At 37.5% G+C, this 20,148-nt stretch overlaps 1 protein-coding gene across 1 annotated transcript in view; it reads right to left on the bottom strand.

Moving 5' to 3' along the window:
• The window catches only part of Klhl28 (kelch like family member 28), a 34,669-nt gene that overhangs the window by 9,240 nt on the left and 5,281 nt on the right, over window positions 1-20,148 (bottom strand). The window contains exons 2-4 of the mRNA XM_055595526.1: window positions 11,619-12,517; window positions 4,893-5,336; window positions 3,391-3,599 (exon numbers count right to left, since the gene is read on the bottom strand). Coding sequence (XP_055451501.1) covers window positions 3,391-3,599; window positions 4,893-5,336; window positions 11,619-12,517 — 1,552 coding nt within the window. The remainder of the gene's footprint in view (window positions 1-3,390; window positions 3,600-4,892; window positions 5,337-11,618; window positions 12,518-20,148) is intronic.

The raw sequence follows: 20,148 nt of genomic DNA, 5'->3' as shown, positions 1-20,148 counted from the left end.
GGTTTCCCATAGTGAGGGGAACAAGGACTATTTCTAACAGGAACTCAATGACTGGCTCTTTGGCCTCCCCACCCCCCAAGGGAGGAGCAGTCCTGTTAGGCCACAGAGGAGAGCTTTGCAGCCAGTCCTGAAGATACCTGATAAAACAGGATCAGATGAATGGGGAGGAGGTCCCCCCTATCAATGGACTTGGCAAGGGGCATGGTGGAGAGGAGGGAAGGAGGGAGGGACTGGGAGGGAATGAGGGATCGGGACACGGCTGGGGTACAGAGTTAATAAAATGTAACTGATAAGAAAAAAATGAAAAAAAAATACAAAAAAAATTTTCTTTAAAGGTACACACATAGTTCTTTTCAGTGAAAAAAAAAAAAAAAGAAAAAAGCGTTTTCATGCCTCTTTATACTTAAGATACCAAGAGGAGAGAACGAAGAAAGACTAATGGACCCAGTAAGAGAAAAATGTGAACCTACTAAGGACAGAGTCATCAGTATTACACTAATCTTCTCAGAAGTGTAAAAGAAAGAAAAACATGGAATGGCACATTTCAAGCCTTGATAGTAAGCAACTGCCAATTAACGTTATTATGTACAGCAAAGCTGTCTTTCAAAATCAATTTAGAAATACAGACCTATGAAAGCAAAGACAAACCAAAGCAATACAAGGCCACTAAGCCAGCATCAAACATAATACTTTAAAGGAGGGAAGAAAGACAGTCATAACTTTTTTTTTTTTTTTTTTTTTTTTTTGAGAGAGAGGGTTTCTCTGTGTAGCCTTGGCTGTCCTAGACTTGCTTTGTAGACCAGACTGGCCTCAAACTCACAGTGATCTGCCTGTCTCTGCCTTCCTGAGTGCTGCCACTGTGTCCAGCTAAAACAGCAAGCTTCTAAGGTAAAGAGGTAGAAAAAAAATACATAACATTCAAATTAAGCAAGAAGCAGCAATAAAATTATAGTAATAAATTATACCTTCCAATATTAAGCTGAAATGTAATTGGTGCAAAGCCTGTGATTAAAAAAAAAAAAAAAGGAGGCTAGACAATTGTAATAATATCAACACCTAGCCCTTTGCTATCTGTAAGGAATACACTTCACTGGCAAATAAAAACAGGCTTGAAAGTGAAAGGATAATGGGGTGTCTTTGAACATGATCAAAATATACTATAAACTTGTAAAAAATAGTGAACCAAATTTAACAACACATTAAAAACATCATACAGTATGATCTAGTTGGGTTTACTTCAGGCACGCAAGAAAGGTTCCATGTATACAAATCATTAAACATAATTGAACACAATGGTGGACTCAAAGACAAAAATCATGTGGGCATCTCCACAGATGTAGAAAATGATAGGCAAAATTTAATATTACCTTGATAAATATCCTGGAAGTAAGTAGGAATACATGGATCCTCAATATAATAAAAGCTATGTATGATGAACATATAGCAATATTATATGTGATATGGAAAAACTAAAATCATTTTCATTAAAACCAGGAAATAAGACATTTAATGAGATTCTTATTCAGTATAATATCTAAATTCTCTAACCAAAAAATATGGGACAAGAAATAGGAATAAAAAGTGATATAAATAGAAAAGGAAGAAGTACAATTATCTGTATTTAAAAATGATATAATTCTGGATTTAAAAACTCCAGCTACCCCACCCATTGTGTTGTTTTGGGACTGACTGGAATCCAAACTGGAGCCCAGACACAGACCCCCTGACCCGGTTGTCCATAAGACACTTCACCCAATAGTCAACTCTAGGACCAAATAAAAAATAAAGTCCAGTGACCTGAAACCCAGGACTGTAAGGCCTCTTACAACACAGATTTCAGGTAGGGCTCCCCAGTTCCAGTCACCCACCTTTCTTGCCACCCCAACCACAAATCAGTCCAAAAAACCTTGTGGTATCTTCCAACTACCAGAGCAAGTTCTCCACATACAAAGTTCTACTATACAAAGATGCTCTACTGGCCTGACTACTTGCAGCCTCACCACAGATAAGGACTCACAGCCCAGCATCTACCTCACCTACATCAATCTCTGCTCTATCTTTATCCATGCACATCTCACTTGCCTCTATCTGAGAACAAAATGTCCTGAACCCCATCCCAAAGGAGCATCACACACTCATTCCCACTGTGATGCTGGCCCCTGTCACCAAGGGCCAACTGTAGAACTTGGAGAACTCCCCTGAGACCTCTGAATTTTGGTAGTGAGAGTCTCCTAAGCTTACAGGTTTGCTCCTAGGCAAAGAGGTTGCAGCTGCCCCTGGGTGAGCTAAGACTACTTCTCATATTCCTTTCACATATCAATATACAGTGGCCTCTGAACACCAAGCACTATTCAGCTGGTTAAAACCCTGACAAGTTGGGGCAACAGCAAACAAGATCCAAATACCCACTCAACAAAGATCAGAGAAGACATACATAACAAACAAACAAACAAACAAACAAAAAAACACCAACCAACCAAACAATAATGACCAAACTCTAGATGCCTAGCCCCCATCACAAAACCATAAACAGCATGCATGAACGACATGTCTCAATACATTAGCACCCCTAATTGTAATGCTCCCTGACAAAAGAAGCTTAGTTAATGCACAGACAGGGTTTTCAAAATAGAAATTATAAATGTGTTTACAGAACCCAAAGAGGGTACAGAAAGAAGAAAATCATAGTGAAGGCATAAAAAATATCCTCAATAAAATAAATCACAGAAGAAAACTTCTGCAACTAAATGAAGAAATACCTATCCAGATTCAAGAGATCTATGGAACAAGAAGATAAAAAAAAGGAAGTAAATTTTTCTCTATGACATATTATAGATGATACTAGAAGAATATTTCAATCTGAGGAAGGGATAGGCACCTCTCCTCAAGAGGTCAAAGGGAACAAATAATCCAGGACATGTAATCAAATGAGATCTGAGAAAACACCACAACACTACCAAATGACAAAATAAATACACACCTTTTAATAATAACTCTAAATGTTAATGATTGCAATTCCCAAATAAAAATAAATGGCAAAAAAAAAAACAAACCCAAAAAAGACAAACACTGTATGCATGCTGCTCTCTCTTGCTCTTTCTCTGTGTGTTTGTCTGTGTGTGCATCGGTCTCTATCTCTCACACACATACACAAATATTTTTTTTCTGGTAAAATAATATCCTTAGTGTTAAGGTCTGAGGTGCTAGCATAATAAGAATATCACTATATGAAGTATAGCTCTGTATGCTAAGTGTAATGAGTTAACAGCTAAGAAGCAGTTCAGCTGTAGATGTGGAGTATTACGCACACAGGCCTGGGTTTCAATCCCCAGTATCAGAAACAAAGAAACAAACAAATAAAAGAATGAAGGTATGAAAAAAAAATATTACCTGTCCTAGGCTCTTTCATTGGTCTACACACTGTCCACTGATTTTGATGAGGATCATATCTTTCAATGCTTGACAAATGCGAGACACCATTATGTCCACCTACCACAAAAATAAAACCTAGCATAACTCCGACGCCAAAGTGAATCCTTTTATCTGCCATGGATGCAACCATCTCCCAGGAATCCTTACTTGGATCGTACCGCTCCACACTGCAAGTATTTACATGAGGAAGAATTAATTCATAGGTCATTTTTGTCACTCTTCCTGCAAAACTAAAATCCACCACAGTTTTTAAAATTAAATAGACAAATAAAAATAACAGTAATTTGTCCCAAATGTTTAGGTATCTGTAGATAAGACTTCAGGTATAAAAGTTTACTTTGTGGACATAATACAATAGCTGAATGTTATTCTTGTATATAATTAGATATCCATGAGGGTTGCAAAGCCAATTCCATGGATGTTCCTATCCCTCATACAAAACGTTGGTGTAGTACATGTAAGCACAAGATTTCATTAGATTGCTCACAATGAGTAAATAAATCTTTAGAACATCAATTTTTAACAAAGGTTTAGAACTATGATTCACAGTACATATAATCAGTAACTTGCAAATTTTACTTTTTCTTATTTGTATTTCTTTTTTCTTTTTATCTTTTCTTGGTTTTTTGGAGACAGGTTTTCTCTGGGTAGCCCTGGCTGTCTTGGACTCACTTTGCAGACCAGGTTGGCTTCGACTTCACAGAGAGCCACCTGCCTCTGTCTTCCTGAGTGCTAGGATTAAAGGAGTGCACGTCCGACTTTGTGTTTCTCCTTTATTACAAAAATATATTACAGAACACAGAAATTTCTCCTCCTCAATTAGTGTGATAACGTGTAGTATGACCACAGAATCCAAAAAGGAATATGAAATAAGCTTTTAATTTTAAAAGCTGCTTCTTTAAAACAATTACTATGTATGCATGAATACAGGTGTAAATATACCACAAAAACAAGAGCAGCTCTTAAGAAATGGCTCTTTGCTTCCGTCATGGGGTCCAAAGAATGAACTCACTTTGATAAGCAGGTACAGCAAGCACTTACCCACTCAGCCATCTCACTGGCCCAAGACATTATAATTTTATAATGTCTCATAGTGTACTGCAATACAAGAATTGCACTTCTACCGTATCCTACTAGGCAATGTAAGAAAAAAACATGCACACATGTTGATGCACACATAACTACATCGTAAAAATCTAAATTTAACTATTTTTTTCTTTTTTAGGTTTCTGAGCTCTCAAATGTAGTTTACTATTTTAGTTGAATATAAACATTTAATAGACATTTGAATCTCAGTGATATAAAATATTACAACCAGGAGCAGTCTAAATTCCCAAATGCCTGTTATTATTACTTAAGCATATCGCAAAGTCCATTTACACACATAAAAATCAGAAAAGAATGTAAGTTGTGCTTTTGTAAAAATCTACCATCTTAAGCAATTCATTATTGTTAAATACCTGTTCATGTGAGCGGGGCCATACCCTCCAATGGCATATATCATTCCATCCAGAACAGCTGCAGCAAAACAACTTCTTGTGGTTGTCATTGGGGCCACAGGTTGCCATTGTCTTATTTTGGGGATGTATTTCTCTACAGATTGCAAGTACGACTGTCCATCATATCCACCTAAAGCATAAAGATCTCCTGCAAGTACTACTGCTCCAAGGGTACTTCGGCTTTCATTCATCCTCTCTATAGAAGTCCAGGTATTTGTATCAGGATTCCAACATTCCACTGAATTTTCATGTTTTCTGACAGTGAGACCAGGACGCACAGTAGTTTCAATACCACCTATAACATAGACTTTTTGGTCTAAAACACATATTCCAAATTCATAGCGAGGAATGTTTAGGGGTGCCAGACCAATCCAAGAGTCATTCTGGGGAAAGTACATCTCCACACTAATGAATAAGCAGAGAAATAGTAGATTAAAAAACTCAAATGGCCCATAAACAAGAATGTTTACTTGTGTTAATAATCAAGGTTGTGTAAATCAAAATCGTAACAAATCATGACATACCTTCTAGACTGCTTAAAGTGCAGACATAAAATAACTACTGGCAAGAGTGTTATGCAAAGACAGACACTGGTTAAGCATGTAAACTGGTACAAAATACTTTGGAATACAATCTAACAAAGTTGAGAATACATATCTTCACTTAGGATTCAATTCTTAATATATCTTCTCTATTGAATATCTACTATGGCTAATTTTGTAGTAGGCAACATATCCAAAAAATTGTTCACTGGAGCACAAAATAATAATACATCAAGCTGGGCATGGTGGTGCGCACCTGTAATCCCAGCACTCGGGGAGGCAGAGGCAGGCAGATCTCTGCAAGTTTGGGGCCAGCCTGGTCTACAATGCAAGTCCAGGACAGCCATGGCAACACACAGAGAAACCCCGTCTCGAAAACCAAAGGGGGAAAATTTCATCAATAAAATGGCTAAACATTATAGTATTTAAATGGATGGTACACATTGCCCATGACTAAGAAGATCCATTATTAGATATGTGTATAAAATAAATGCACCCACGTATGTATGTACGTAAGTGGACATGTAAATATTATGTATAACTCCAAGACTGGCAGCAGTCCAAATGTGCATCAAGCATAAAATGGATAAACAGGATTTCACAGCACAATGAAAATGAATTTTATACATGTGAAAGCAAAATGCCAAAATCAAAACAATTCTGAATATTTTCATTTGCATCAAGTTCGCAAACATATAAAACTAATTCCTGGATCAAAAATACATATAGTGATTGCCTTCTGGCACAGGTAGGTAGTTCAGGGTTGGTTCTGAGTGCCTGCCACATTCTACTACTCCAACTTTTATTTAGTTTGTTATGATTCACTAAACTGTATATATGGGGTTTGGTCAGTCTACATATGTATAAAACTTTAATATTTAAAATTAAAACCATATTATGTCCATATACCATATTACTAGATGCTCATGAAAGTAAATTGTGTCTTTTCCCATATACTGTAACAGATGAATTTCACAAACTTTCTGTCCGGTGAGAAAAACCACATTGAAGAAATATATTTAAATAAAAACGTTGAAGACCTTAGTATCTTTGAGAGAGTATGTAAAAACATTATAATGAAAAGCAAAATAATACAAAATTTAGGATAGTGTTATTTCTGGGAACTTAGAACAGAACATGTTTGTGTGCTAAAGTAATGAGGTAATGCAGTGGAAAGAGGTGAGGATACAGATGAAATATGGGATAAATGGGGAAAAAGAGAAAATTGTTTAGATTGGAAACAACTGACTGAATATATTGAGAGAAGTGATCTTAGAGAGATTCGGGCATGGGGAGGAAGTAGTTCTATAGTTGATTCTATATCTTCAACAGGGCAAGAAATGCATTGTGATGCTTGATATTTCTAAAGAGTCTAAGAAGTAAAAGAACACATTTGATGAAAGAAATGTATACAGTGGTTACTGGGGAGTGCTAAGGGCCACAAGAGACTAGGTACAATGGGTGTATTTCTCCAGCCACACTCTACTGCTTAAGAATATCCATGGCATGAGGAGACAGGAGGTTCTAACACCAACAATATGATGAAGGAATTGAAAGGAAAGAAAGCTATGGCCATGTTCTGAGGGATGATGGCAGTAAAATAAAAAATCCTGGAGGGAAGGAGAATCATAAAGATGTTTCTTAGCCCCCTTTATGCTGCAATAACAGAATATCACCAAAATGAGTAAATTACAAACAACAGTTAATTCGGCTTACAGATCTGGAGGTTGGGAAGTTCAAGATTGAAGGCCTGCATCTGGTGAGGACATCTGGCTACACTCTACAAGGTATCACATGGTGAGACAAAAAGGTCCCATCCCTTTATAGCCAATTGACTCTCGACTCACAAAACGATCTGACTTCTCAGCACTGTTACATTGAAGACTAAGTTCCTAACATGGATTTGGGGGTACATTATTTTGTTCTGGTTCCCCAAACTCATATCCTTCTCATGATGTAAAATATGATTATTTCATTTCACTATTTACAAGAATTTTAACTCATTTCATTATCAAAGTTTAAAGCCTAGTCTCATCTAAATCAAATATCAATCTCAACAAATGATTCACTTCCTCTTTGAGCTTAGGAGAACAAAACAAGTTATGTGCTTCCAAGATACAAGGGAGGAACAGGGTCAGGGCAGACATTCCCTTTCCTACACATAAAGAGGCAACAAAGGAGCAAGTGGTCCAAAGTATGCTCAAAGGAAAACAAGCAAAACACTACTATATCTTAGCACCAGGGACCGGTCTCAGCCAGTCTCCTTTGAGTCCACAGGCTGAGCATACTGGGTAGGAGCTGGGCCCGTAAGACCAAAGGAAGCCTCAACTCTATGGCTTTGTTTGGTTCAGTCCACTCAGCACCTCACAGTGGGAAAAGTCTTCATGCCTGCAGTTGTCCTCTCTCCTTATAGCTCAGCACTGACTCTAAGTAGAGGGTTCTCTACGGTTGTTCCATCTCTACCATAGATTTCGGCCTAGGCCTTCTGTTTTTTCTATGTATTCTTAGAAATTTAAGTAGAAAAGCCCACAAAGATTGCTTTCTGAATCTCTGGTGGGTCAAGCTGTAGATGAGCCTGCTTGAACAACAGCTGGAGTAGCTGGAGTGCTATGCTGAATGCTGTGCCGATTCCCGAGCCTATGCCTAAAATTGCTCTGCCCTTCCAGAGTTATGGCCCTGTGGTAAGAAAAGCACCAACAAAGATCACTCAAATGCTCTTAGGTCTCTCTTCTTTTCCTGATAATAGTATCTGACTTCCTTATATCCAAGCTCATCTCTTAAGTCTGTGGAGTTCACAAGATCAGGTTTGGTTTGCTCTTTTGTTTTTTTTCTCCTTATTATTAATTACAATTTGTTCACGTTGTATCTCTGCTGTAGCCCCTCCCTTATCTCTTCCAGGACTTACAATCCCTCTCTCTTCCCCACATTGCCCCTCCCCTAGTCCACAGATAGGGGAGGAGGTCCCCTACTACCTGACCCCTAGCCTATTAGTTAGATAGGATCCTCTCTCTCTTTGACCTAGTAAGGCCACCTCACCAGGGTGAAGTGATCAAAGAGCAGGCAACCAAGTTCATGCAAATGACTGCCCCTGCTCCCCTTACTAGGGACCCACTTGGAAACTGAGTTGCCATGGGCTATATCTAAGCATGGGGTCTAGGTTCTCCCTATGCATGGTCCTTGGTTGAAGCATCTGTCTCTGCAAGTCACCCTAGGCCCAGGTTTTTTTGGTTCTGTTGTTCTCCTTGTGGAACTCCTGTCCCCTACAGGTCTTTCTATCTCTCCCTTCTTCAGTAAGATTCCCTGCACTCTGCCCAAAGTTTAGCTATGAGGCTCAGCATCTGCTTTGATACCCTGATGGGTAGAGTCTTTCAGAGGTCCTCTGTGGAAGGCTCCTGTCCTGTTCCCTGTTTTCTCTTACTTCTGATGTCTATCCTATTTGCCCTTCTGAATGAGGATTAATCATCTTCCATAGGGTCCTCCTTGTTGTTTAGCTTCTTTAGGACTATAGATTTTACTATGTTTATCCTATATTATCCACTTATACATGAGTTTATTCCATGTGTGTCTTTCCACTTCTGGGCTGCCTCACTCAGGATCATTTTTTTTCTAGTTTCATCCATTTGCCTGCAAATTTCATGATTTCCTTGTTTTTAATTGCTGAGTAGTAGCCCATTGTGTAAATGGACCACAATTTCTGTATCCATTCCTCAGTTGAGGGACAGCTAGGTTGTTTCCAGACTCTGGCTGCTATGAACATAGTTAAGCACCTTTGGTTTGATCTTAAGAGAATCTTTTCGAAAAAGGGGAAGGGAGGGTGGAACTGGGAGGGGAGGAGGGTGGGGCTTATGGGGGGATACAAAGTGAATAAAGTGTAATTAATAAAATAAAATAAAAAAGAATCTTTTCAATTCTTTACATTGAAAGGCTGTCAATTTCTCAGTTTTTCCATTCTGCTTCTCATTTAACCATAAAATCTATCTTTAGGTCATTTTTTTCTTCTTAAGTATATTTACTTAAAAAGAGGCACATAGAAAAGCTGCTATTAGAAATTCTTTTGCCAGGTAACCTAGCTTATCACTCATGTTGTGCATTATTTAAAATGAGGGATATATTTTTTGCAAATTTTTAACAAGTTTCCTCCAAATTCCAAGTCCATGTTCTTCATATTTAAGGCCATATCACAACAGCCTTATACCACTCATATTTCTGTCAATATGTGGGCCATTACCTTTACTAACAAAGGTAATGATTCAGACTGAAATAAGCTGGCATGAAAGGAGGTGGTCAGAGACCAGAATACCTGAAAACAAGATTTAGACATTCTGAAGTAATTGGTAATGAAAAGCTGGCAGATAAAGTAGGACTAGTGCCGTGAGAACAAGCCATTTACCTGTATCATTTGGGCCAATTCAAGAGTTAACATCAGAAGTGAATTTAACTGTTAAATACCCAAGTGGTGTTAGAAAATAAGATATTTGGTTGGTGGAAGAAAGACGAAAGACAGAAGACAGAAGATGAAAATCCAGAAGAAGCAGCAGAAGACAGCAACAACCATCACCACCTCTCAGTAGAATCCAACAAGAAGTTCTAAAGGGGAATTATCTAGAACTCATGGCTCTATACTCACCTAACTGATACTAAACAACGCAGAGGTCACCTCTATGAAAGGAAAGACAAAGAACCTCAAGCTATATTGTCAGTGTTGAAAGGTGACTTGTATACAGAACTAAATCAATGGTTGGCCAGCTATGCAGCCATGGGCTAAAATTAAGGCCATCTACTTTTACAAATAAAGTTTTAATGGAACACATCCATGCTTAATCATTTACATACTGACTATGGTTGCTCTCATCCCACAAAAAATGAAATTAAATAGATACCATAAAGACAAGAGGGCTCACAAATTCAAAACATCTTCTATTTGGTTTTTACAGAAACAGACTGGCAATCCTGATGTTAAATATTAGGAAAATAAAGGGAACTTTTTACAATGGTCTTGTAAAAAAAAACACAATGAAAAAAATTCACACAAAAGTTGTAATGGCATGGCCTGGTGCTTTGTATTTAATTGTTAACTATATCATCCCCACCAGCCCCAGGTCTGCTTGCTGTCTTTTAGGAGCAGATACTAATGTATCCCAAAATCCCAAAATGGAATACTAATGTATCCCAAAATGTAATCTTTGCCTGAAAACTATCCCTTATTGCCTAAATAAATGTCTACACACTTGGGCAGGGCAGCAATGAAGTTCGAGGGCTGGGAGGAAAGAAGGATCACATGAGGAAAAAGAGACAAGTAGAGGAAAAGAAGGAAGCAGAGTCTCCATGGGATAGGTAAAGAACCACGTAGGTGGGGAGGAAGGACTCTGAAGATCGGCCTGGAGGGAATTGGCTCAGATGGAGAGCATGTGCAAGTATTTATGGAGCTATGGATGAGGTAGCCCTGATAGGAGTTATTAAAGCAAATGTCATGGGGAGTGGGACTGAGGTAACAAAGTAGATTGGGGGCAATATCTGCCCAGCCGCAGGTGAAATAAGATTTATTTAAATACAGCAGGTGTCTGTGCCTTTTATTGACATGGTAGTGGGATAGTAATAACTACTGTAATAATTATAGGCTTTTAATAATAAACATTATTAACAATTTCTTCACATTTTCTACAACAGAAAGTTATTATTTATGGTAGTTTCTTATTTTCTCATTTCCTTGATGTTCTTCTAATTAACTCTGTTCATTCAAACCCACTCTTATCCTCAGTCTGCCCTCATCACAGGTTCATAGCTCTTCTTTAGCACATTGTCTGAAGGAAAAAGCTGAGGAGAGGGTGAAGAGTAAGAAAAAAGGAAAGACAGGAAAAAGAAGAAGAGAAGGAGGAGAAGGAAGTAGAAACAATGAAACAGAGGAAAAACTAGTATATAACCAGAATATATATATATATATGCGGCGTGATGGAAGGTCTAGTAATTGAGTAGCATAGAGAATGATTAAAATACCATTGTAAATATTTTAGGAAATAAACAGGAGAGAAAGAATACCAAAACAGCAAATAAAAGCAAAATAAAATTATTTTTAAATACAGAGGTAACACATTTAAAAAGCATAAAATCTGTTAGTATTACACCCTTAAGAAACCCTTCTATTTACCTATCCAAAGAGGCAAAGAGTCCAGATTTTCCTCCTACTGCACACAATACTTTGGGAGCACAGCGAGGTCGTGTCATCAAGACTGTCTGATGAGACAGTCTATGTTCAGGCATGAAGTGGTACTTTAGGGCTTCATTCAAAAGATGCTTACAAGTGCGATCATCACGGATAAGATGATTTGCTTCATAGAGCCTGGTGAGGAACTTAACACTCAGCAATGGCAGTCGTACACTGTTCAGCAGCTGTGCTAAGTATTTCTGCCGTTCTTGTACGTCATACTTGATCCAAGACTCTAGTGCATAAAAAACTGTTTCTTCAGTAGCTACATTCAGGCAGTCATTGGAGACAATTTCGTCCAAATCAGCATGTGTAAGCTCAAAAAACTCTTCAGTCTGGCAAACAGATTCAAAATTCTGGCATATGTATTTAGTAGCTGCCAAATAAAGGTCATGACAACCATAAGTCTCTGCAAAACGGGAAATACCAATACAATTACCAGGGTCAAGTTGGCTTTCAAGAAATGTACAACATTCTTTCAAGACAAGCTTTATCTGGAGTAGGTTTGCTGCTGGCAGGAGAGATTCAACAGTATCCTGAGAAATGAAAACCGTCCCTGTATAGGCATACTCCACAATGGCTTGCAGGGCAGCTTCATCAATGCACTGAAACTCAACCTCACTGTTCTCTTTCTCAGAAAGGTTTCCAGTGAACATAGCCTTGAAATAAGGGCTGATGCTGGCAAGTACCACTTTATGAGCATGAATCTTAACATCACCTACTCGGAGAATAATGTCACAGAGTTCGTGATGCTGGCGAAGAAGATTCAAGCCCTGCAGAAGTTGTTCAGAATGTAAATGGGTTAAGTTAGCAAGCATGTAGGTCGGGGATGTGTGGTCCATCTACAGAAAAATACAAGACACAAACAGTTACTTCAAAATAGCCATGCTAATGTAAGTCTGTCTCAAAGAGTGCAAGTCAGACTTATCTGTTGCTTTGCTGGATTTTAAACATTAAACACTACAACAGAGCCTTTTGAGTTAGAAGAAATTTAATAATCATTTAATTCAGCTCCTTTGTTACAGATAGTAGAAAGTGGAGAACCAAAATATAAGTCTCAAACCATAAAGACTTTTAAATGAAAACTAAATGTTTCATTGCATATTTTCATTAAATCACCACAATAAAATACAACTATGTGGGAAAAAATGCTTACAGTCAAATTAGTTTTGCAACACTAGCTATTTGCTATTTTCTCAGCAATAACATCAATAGTAACAAGTGACAGTGACTTTGTAAAGCATAAAGTTCCATATAAGGATATAGCATATAAGGGTCATTTTATTAAATTGCCTTTTCCTATGACCTCCATCTTCACTAATTCGTATTCTTTCCCATAATAGCCTTTCACTCCAACACTGTTTATGCAAGTACTAATGCTACAGCTCTGTATGAAATGTTATCTCTCCCAAATGTTTTCTTACTAATCACTAGGTATTGCCTATAACTTTTCCTTTCCATCCTCCTTTCCTCAATACAAAATTTCAAAAGCCTAGGTCAATATTAAATTTCTCTAAAAGTCTATTCCTTTACATGCAATTAACTATATGTGCAGATTTGTCAACCACTTCTTGACTCTCATTTGTTCGATTTAACAAGGAGAATCACTTTCAGACTGAACAGTGAACAATGTCAATGGAAAACAGAAAGTTGGAAAAGGAAGAACTAGATACTTTATAAGAACATATTTCTCTCAGACTAAACAACTAATTCCAAAAGAGATCCTGAATTAATACCAGAGCTCTAGGACTGGACAGTAATCTTAAAAGCAAGACTAAATTTTATAAATAGTCTGAAAAGATTCATCTTAACTCCAGATAACAATGCACAATTAATTTTTCTTTTTTAAAATTATTATTATTTATTACAATTTATTCACTTTGAAAATATCCTGGCTGTAGTCCCCTCCCTCATTTCCTCCTGGTCCCACCCTCCCTCCCTCTTCCCCTGCTCTATATCTTCCCCTAGTCCACTTGTAGGGGAGGTCCTCCTAGCCTACTATCTGAGCCTAGCCTATCAGGTTTCATCAGGACTGTCTGGATCCTCTTTCTCTGTGATCTAGTAAGGCCACCCCGCCAGGGGCAGGTGATCAAAGAGCAAGCAACCGAGTTCATGCTAGAAACTGCCCCTGCTCCCCTTACTAAGGAATCCCCAGAGACTGAGCTGACCATGGGCTATGATCAAAAACTCAAATGACAACACATGCTGGAGATGTTGTGGAGAAGGGGAACTTCCTCTATTGCTGGTGGGAATGTAAACTGGTACAATCACTTTGGAAATCAAACTGGTGCTTTCTCAGGAAATTAGGACTAGTGCTACCTCAAGTTCCAGCTATACCACTCCTGGGCATATATCCTAAACATGCTCCACCATTCAACAAGGACATTTGCTTAGCTATGTTCATAGCAGCTTTATTTGTAAGAGCCAGAATCAGGAAAGAACCTCGATTAATACAGAAATTGTGGTACGTTTACACAATGGAACACCACTCAGCAATTAAAAACAAGGAAGTCATGAAATTTGCAGGCAAATGGATGGAACTAGAAAAAATGATCCTGAGTGAGGTAGCCCAGAAGCAGAAAGACACACATGGAATAAACTCACATGTAAGTGGATATTAGCCATATACTATAGGATAAACATAGTAAAATCTATAGTCCTAAAGAAGCTAAACAACAAGGAGGATCCTATGGAAGAGCAAACAGGATAGACATCAGAAGTAGAAGACAGGAACAGGACAGGAGCCTTCCACAAAGGACCTCTGAAAGATTCTACCCATCAGGGTATCGAATGAGCCTCACAGCCAAACTTTGGGCAGAGTGCAGGGGATGTTATGGGAGAAGGGGGAGATAGAAAGAACCTGTAGGGGACAGGAGTTCCACAAGGAGAGCAACAGAACCAAAAAAACTTGGGCCCAGGGGGACTTGTAGAGACTGATGCATCAACCAAGGACCAAGCAAGTAGAGGACCTAGACCCCCTTGCTCATATGTAGCCCATGCACTGCAAAATTATTAATGGTGTGATTTTTTATTACAAAAAGTGGATCATTTAGTCTAGTCTAAATGAACCAACAGTAATAAGGCACACCAGGGACTGTTTCTTCTCATGATGAGCTTAAAGTTTTCTATCAGAAAAGTGCATTTTTTAAGCTTAATTCAAGACAAGAAAATAATTTTATAATGCCTCTCAAGAATTTTGATAACCAATGTAAAATTATAATCTAGTTCAGGTGGGTAAATTAGCAAATGCCCAGTCCATACAAGTAGAAGAAAGAGGACTGCGGAAATGATTCTAGTGCTGTACCGCAGGACCAAGATGACGATACTCTAGCTCCGCCCTTTCTCTTTGTAATGATCATAAGGGGCAGCAAATTAATGATCCTAAAAGACCTGACACTTAACATAGTATTTATTTTTATTTTAATGTTTTGTTTTTTTCAAGACATGATTTCCTTGGCTGTCCTGGAACTTTGCACTGTAGATCAGGCTGGCTTTGAACTCAAAGAGATCCTCCTGCCTCTGCCTTCCAAGTGCTAGGATTAAAGGCGTGTGCCACCACTACCTGGCTAGCATAATAATTTAATAGAAATAAAATATAAACATTCCAAAGCATTGGCACAAGCATCAGGGATAGAAATAACTGATCTGCGGGATGTTTTCAGGTTTAGGGATTTTAATTTCAGTTCTACTTTAATACCCTAAGCTGATGAGGCCCGAAGCTCTATTATTAGAACTAAAATACACAGAATGTCAGAAAGGAGACTTTTATTTTGTTCTGGAACTGTCAGTTCACATCAGGTGCACAGACTTTGGGCATCAGCCTTTAAAGGGAACTGAAACAAACCATAAAACCTACTGAAGAGAAGAATTCAGATCATGTCCAATGAGTAATAGATCGGAGGATACTGAGTAGAGAGAAAAGGAAAACTGAGCGTTACGTGGCAAGCCAAGGGAGAAATGCTGCTTTACAGTAAGGGTTGATTAAAGGATTAAATGAATTTATACATATGAAATGCTTAAAAGTGTCTAGCAGTGAGGTCATGACAATTTTGCTAACTTGTGTTCATGAAATTTTTAGCTGTTTACTTGAGTGGTGTTTAGCTTTCCATGTTGTACTACCTCTTAATTTTAGGTAAGAAATTCATTCTCGGGTCTATGGTAAATGTGGCATGAAAGTATAACATAATCTGTGAAAAGCACAGGGACATACACAATCCTTACGCATAGACAGGTCAGGCAGAGCTCTATCAGTTCGAGGCCAGCCTGGTCTACAGAGTAAGTTCCAGGACAGCCTGGGCTGCACAGAGAAACCCTGTGTTGAAATAACCAAAGCCCAAAACAAACAAAGATACAACGTGCCACTTTAGGATTTGAATAATGCATTAGATTTAGATTTTTCTCTTAGACAGTAGAAAGAATTGCTCTATGGTAAACTGTCTGGATCCTCGATCCACACACAGACTACCTACTTGATAAGGATCCCAGCCTACATGGTGTGAGGCTAAGCTGTTTTATAGTCTCTGGCTCTATTCTAAAAGGGTGTGGGGTAACCCTCCCCTACCACTGGACATCATCATAACTAAGAATGTGGAAGAAATTATCTCACGACAGACTTCCAGCATAGACAGAGAGGTTAGTGAGAGATGTCCCACATAAGCTCCTTAAGTGCCCTCTTACTCTCTAGTGTTCTGGATCACCACAAAGTATATCAATAGTCTGATGTACTATTGTCCTTGCTTGCTGTATGGATAGATGCAAAGTCAGTCAATAAGGTGCCATGGCAAACCTTCCATACACTCACATTCTTTTTTTTTTTAATAATTTTTAAAAATTTTTTTTATTAATTACAGTTTATTCACTTTGTATCCCAGCTGTAGCTCCTCCTCCATCCCCTCCATAGCCCACCTTCCCTCCCTCTTCTTCTCCTATGCCGCTTCCCTTCCATCTGACCATAGTCTATCAGGTCTCATCAGGACTGGCTTCTTTGTCTTCCTCTGAGGACTGGTAAGGCTGCTCCCCCCTCAGGCGGAAGTGATCAAAGAGCAGCCCATGAGTTCATGTCAGAGATGGTCCCTGGTCCTATTATTGGGGAACCCTCTTGGACACTGTGCTGCCTTGGGCTACTTCTGTGCAGGGGTTCTAAGTTATCTTCATGCATGGTCCATTTTTAAGAGTACTTCATCTCATTTTAACCAATGTGTGGATGATTCATTTCAAACATCAGTGTGCTTCACACCAGGATAATAACAAAAACTATTAAAAATTAAAAAAAGGTTGAAAGGTCTTTGGTAAAGAACACTTGTACACACTCTTTCCATCATACCAGCTAGAAGGCAGGAGAAAACTCTTTGCTATTCAGGCCTTGTTGCTGGGTTTGAGTTTGGTAGCCAGAGCCCAGTGAAACAGCCTGAACTCCCAAAACTTGTTCTCTGACCTCCATACATATGAATGACATGCTCTCTCTCTCTCCCCCCCACCTCTCTCTCACACACAAATAATAGTAAATGAAGCTTAACATTTTAAAATTAAACATAATTATTGGGAATAAATTTTATATAAATAAATCTTATTTATAATGAGTAACGTAAAAATTAATTAAAACTTTAAACAGGGAAGGTAAAAGCAGGAAACTTAAAAATAACGATACTAGGTTTACCATGTTTAATTTGTCCTCTTTCTTTTTCAAGAAATATGTATTAGCAATTTACAAAAGTTGTTCATGGTCCTTTGTACCAAAAGTATCAGTATCAGTTAGGGACCTGCGAAAAATGAAAGCCCCGCCTGAATAGAGAGAGAAAAGAGAGGTGAGGAGGTAAAGAGCCTGCTTCCTGCTCTCCTGCTGACTCTTACACTTGCAAACACTGAGAATCAGCTCAACTACTTCCAGCCTAAGCACTGTAAACTTTACTTGTAACTTACTCAATATTCATACTCCGATTATATTTGGTTCTCAGCTATTTATCCATAAATGTCTAGAAGTAACTCAAGTAAAAAAAAAAAGTAATTCAAATTAAAAAATAATTTCTTATCTTTGAGGTCAGCCTGGTCTACAAAGCAAGTCCCAGGACAGCTAGGGCTATTACATAGAAAAACCCTGTCTCAAGAAAAAAACAAAACAAAACAAAAAAGAAACAAACAACAATAAAACCATGCTGTCAAATTGTTTTACTATGTTTCATTTATCTCATTAACAACCTTGTGAAGAAGGAAGGGTAAACATCATAGAAAACAGGAAAGAACAGTGAACAAAATATGAACTAGAGCCAGAGGTCTGAGTCAAGTCCATATTTAGCCAAACGTACCTAACAGCTTTATGACCTTGTACATATGTTAATTTACTATATGCATATATTAACTGTGGTATCAAAATGGAGACTGGTGGTTCATGACTGCAATCCAAGAACTTAGGTGGCTGAGGCAGTAGAATTTATGGTGAGTTCCAGACCAGTCTGGGATACAGGATGACACCCTGTCTCAAACAAACAAATCTAAAAAAAGTAAGGCTACAAATAACTAATGATAAAAATATGCATATGTCAATGCCCAGATCACATTACATCTGGACATTAAAACAAACTGAAGAGGGTAATAACTCCCTTCCTTGATGGTACACTAGTAGATGTGATACTGTTGTTTCTACATGTTCGCCATGTTTTTTAAACTTTTATTAAAATAAAACAAATATTTAAGGAGTACTATGCACCTATGAATTGAATTAGTTGATACTGAACAAACACTATTAATTTCACAGTTTCAACAAGGTAACAGCATTGTACTTTATTTGTAATGACACTCATGTTATGCCAATACCTATAATATGTTGAAAGAAGACTTCACAATTTTAGATTCTAAAATCAAGATAATAAAGATCAGGTGCAAGTTTAGTATCTATCTACTTAATTGACACCTAAACTACAAAGAAGTGGTGTCGAAATCAACTGGGAGGCAATTAACCATGTAAATATAGATCACAGCTACAGCAAGTAAATAGGGGAGAAATGAGAGTTGCTTAAAAAAAAAAAAGCCAAATGTGATGTAACAAATCAGATTTTTATTTCCTGTCATTAAATTCTCTTCTCACAATCCAGTTTTCCTTACAGTAGCATTCAAACAATTACAACATATTTTTATGAGGATATATCTATAGAATAAAGTGGCAAAATTGCATTTTGTCTGAAAATTATTTTTATTATATCTAGAGAAACAAAAGTAAAATTAGCTTCCTGTCACTAATATGAACCTTTTATTTTGGGTTTGGAAATACACAGCTGAAAGCAAGGGCCATATAGAGAGACTCTGTCTTCCTCTCTCTCTTTTTCTTTCTTTTTTTTTTTTTTTTTTTTTTTTTGGTTTTTCAAGACAGGGTTTCTCTGTGTAGCCTTGGTTGTCCAGGACTCACTTTGTACACGAGACTGGACTCAAACTCAAAAAAATCTGCCTGCCTCTGCCTTCTCAAGTGCTGGGATTAAAGGCATGTACTACCCGGCCTGGCTAAGCCATGTCTCAAAACAACAGTAACAACAAAAATTAAATAAAATGCAAACTTATAATTCTTTAACCTATTAAAGCTGACAGAATTAAGTAATAAGATTCAGAACAGGCAAAGAAAAAATAGATTAAAATATAAAATCAAATAATACATAAAGTATAATGAGTAATGATAAAAAAAAGGTTAAATTTTAACCTACAGTTTTAGCACCCTTTCCCTCTTTCACCAAACTTGCAAATAGCTAAACTGACTAACTTCAGTTTTATTTTCTTCCTCTGATTCTTTAAATGTCTATAATACAAATGAAGAATGCAGAACGTCTAAAAGTTGTTGTGAGGATTAGATGAGTTAGTATTACAGTATTTGGCATACAGCCACAATAAATGGACTAAAATTATTGGTTAATATTAGTAACATAATTGTTAAACATAATATATAATTAAATATAATTAATAGCAAACCATACCGTTAAGAACATAATAATTATAACATTTCATTTGCATTGTACTTAGTAATAACAACTTCTTAAATTACACAGGTTTTTATAGTTTATAGGATTTATTTTCATTTCCAGTATAAAATTCAGGTAAGAACACACAAAGACAAAGTGATTCATCCAACACATTCATTATCTCTGCCTCTAGAAATAAAACATGCAACTAGAGCATCTGCATTTACATTTCTTAAATACAGGTCAAAGAATAAAGGCAGGCAGCACATTCCTTCCTATACACTGCTTCCTCCGTTTAAATTATTTTGAAATCATTAAAATTTGCTGTACTCAAATTTGCAACTTTCAGTATAGCCCTAACTACTTTTCAATTTTCTGAAGTTTACTTTTATAATACAACGAAAAGTGCACTCCTGTTCTGTAATCTTCTTAAAATCCTGTTTTTTATTGAAAGCCTTGATTTCCGGTACTTAGGAAGCAGAGGGAGGCAGATCTCTGAGTTCAAGGACAGCCGAATCCACAGTGAGTTCCTG

The sequence above is a fragment of the Psammomys obesus genome, unplaced genomic scaffold, assembly GCF_907164565.1.
Source record: "Psammomys obesus unplaced genomic scaffold, mPsaObe1.curated_primary_1811, whole genome shotgun sequence".
NCBI lineage: Eukaryota > Metazoa > Chordata > Mammalia > Rodentia > Muridae > Psammomys > Psammomys obesus.
The sequence above is the reverse complement of the archived record's forward strand: the minus strand, read 5'-3'. Positions and strand labels throughout refer to the sequence as shown.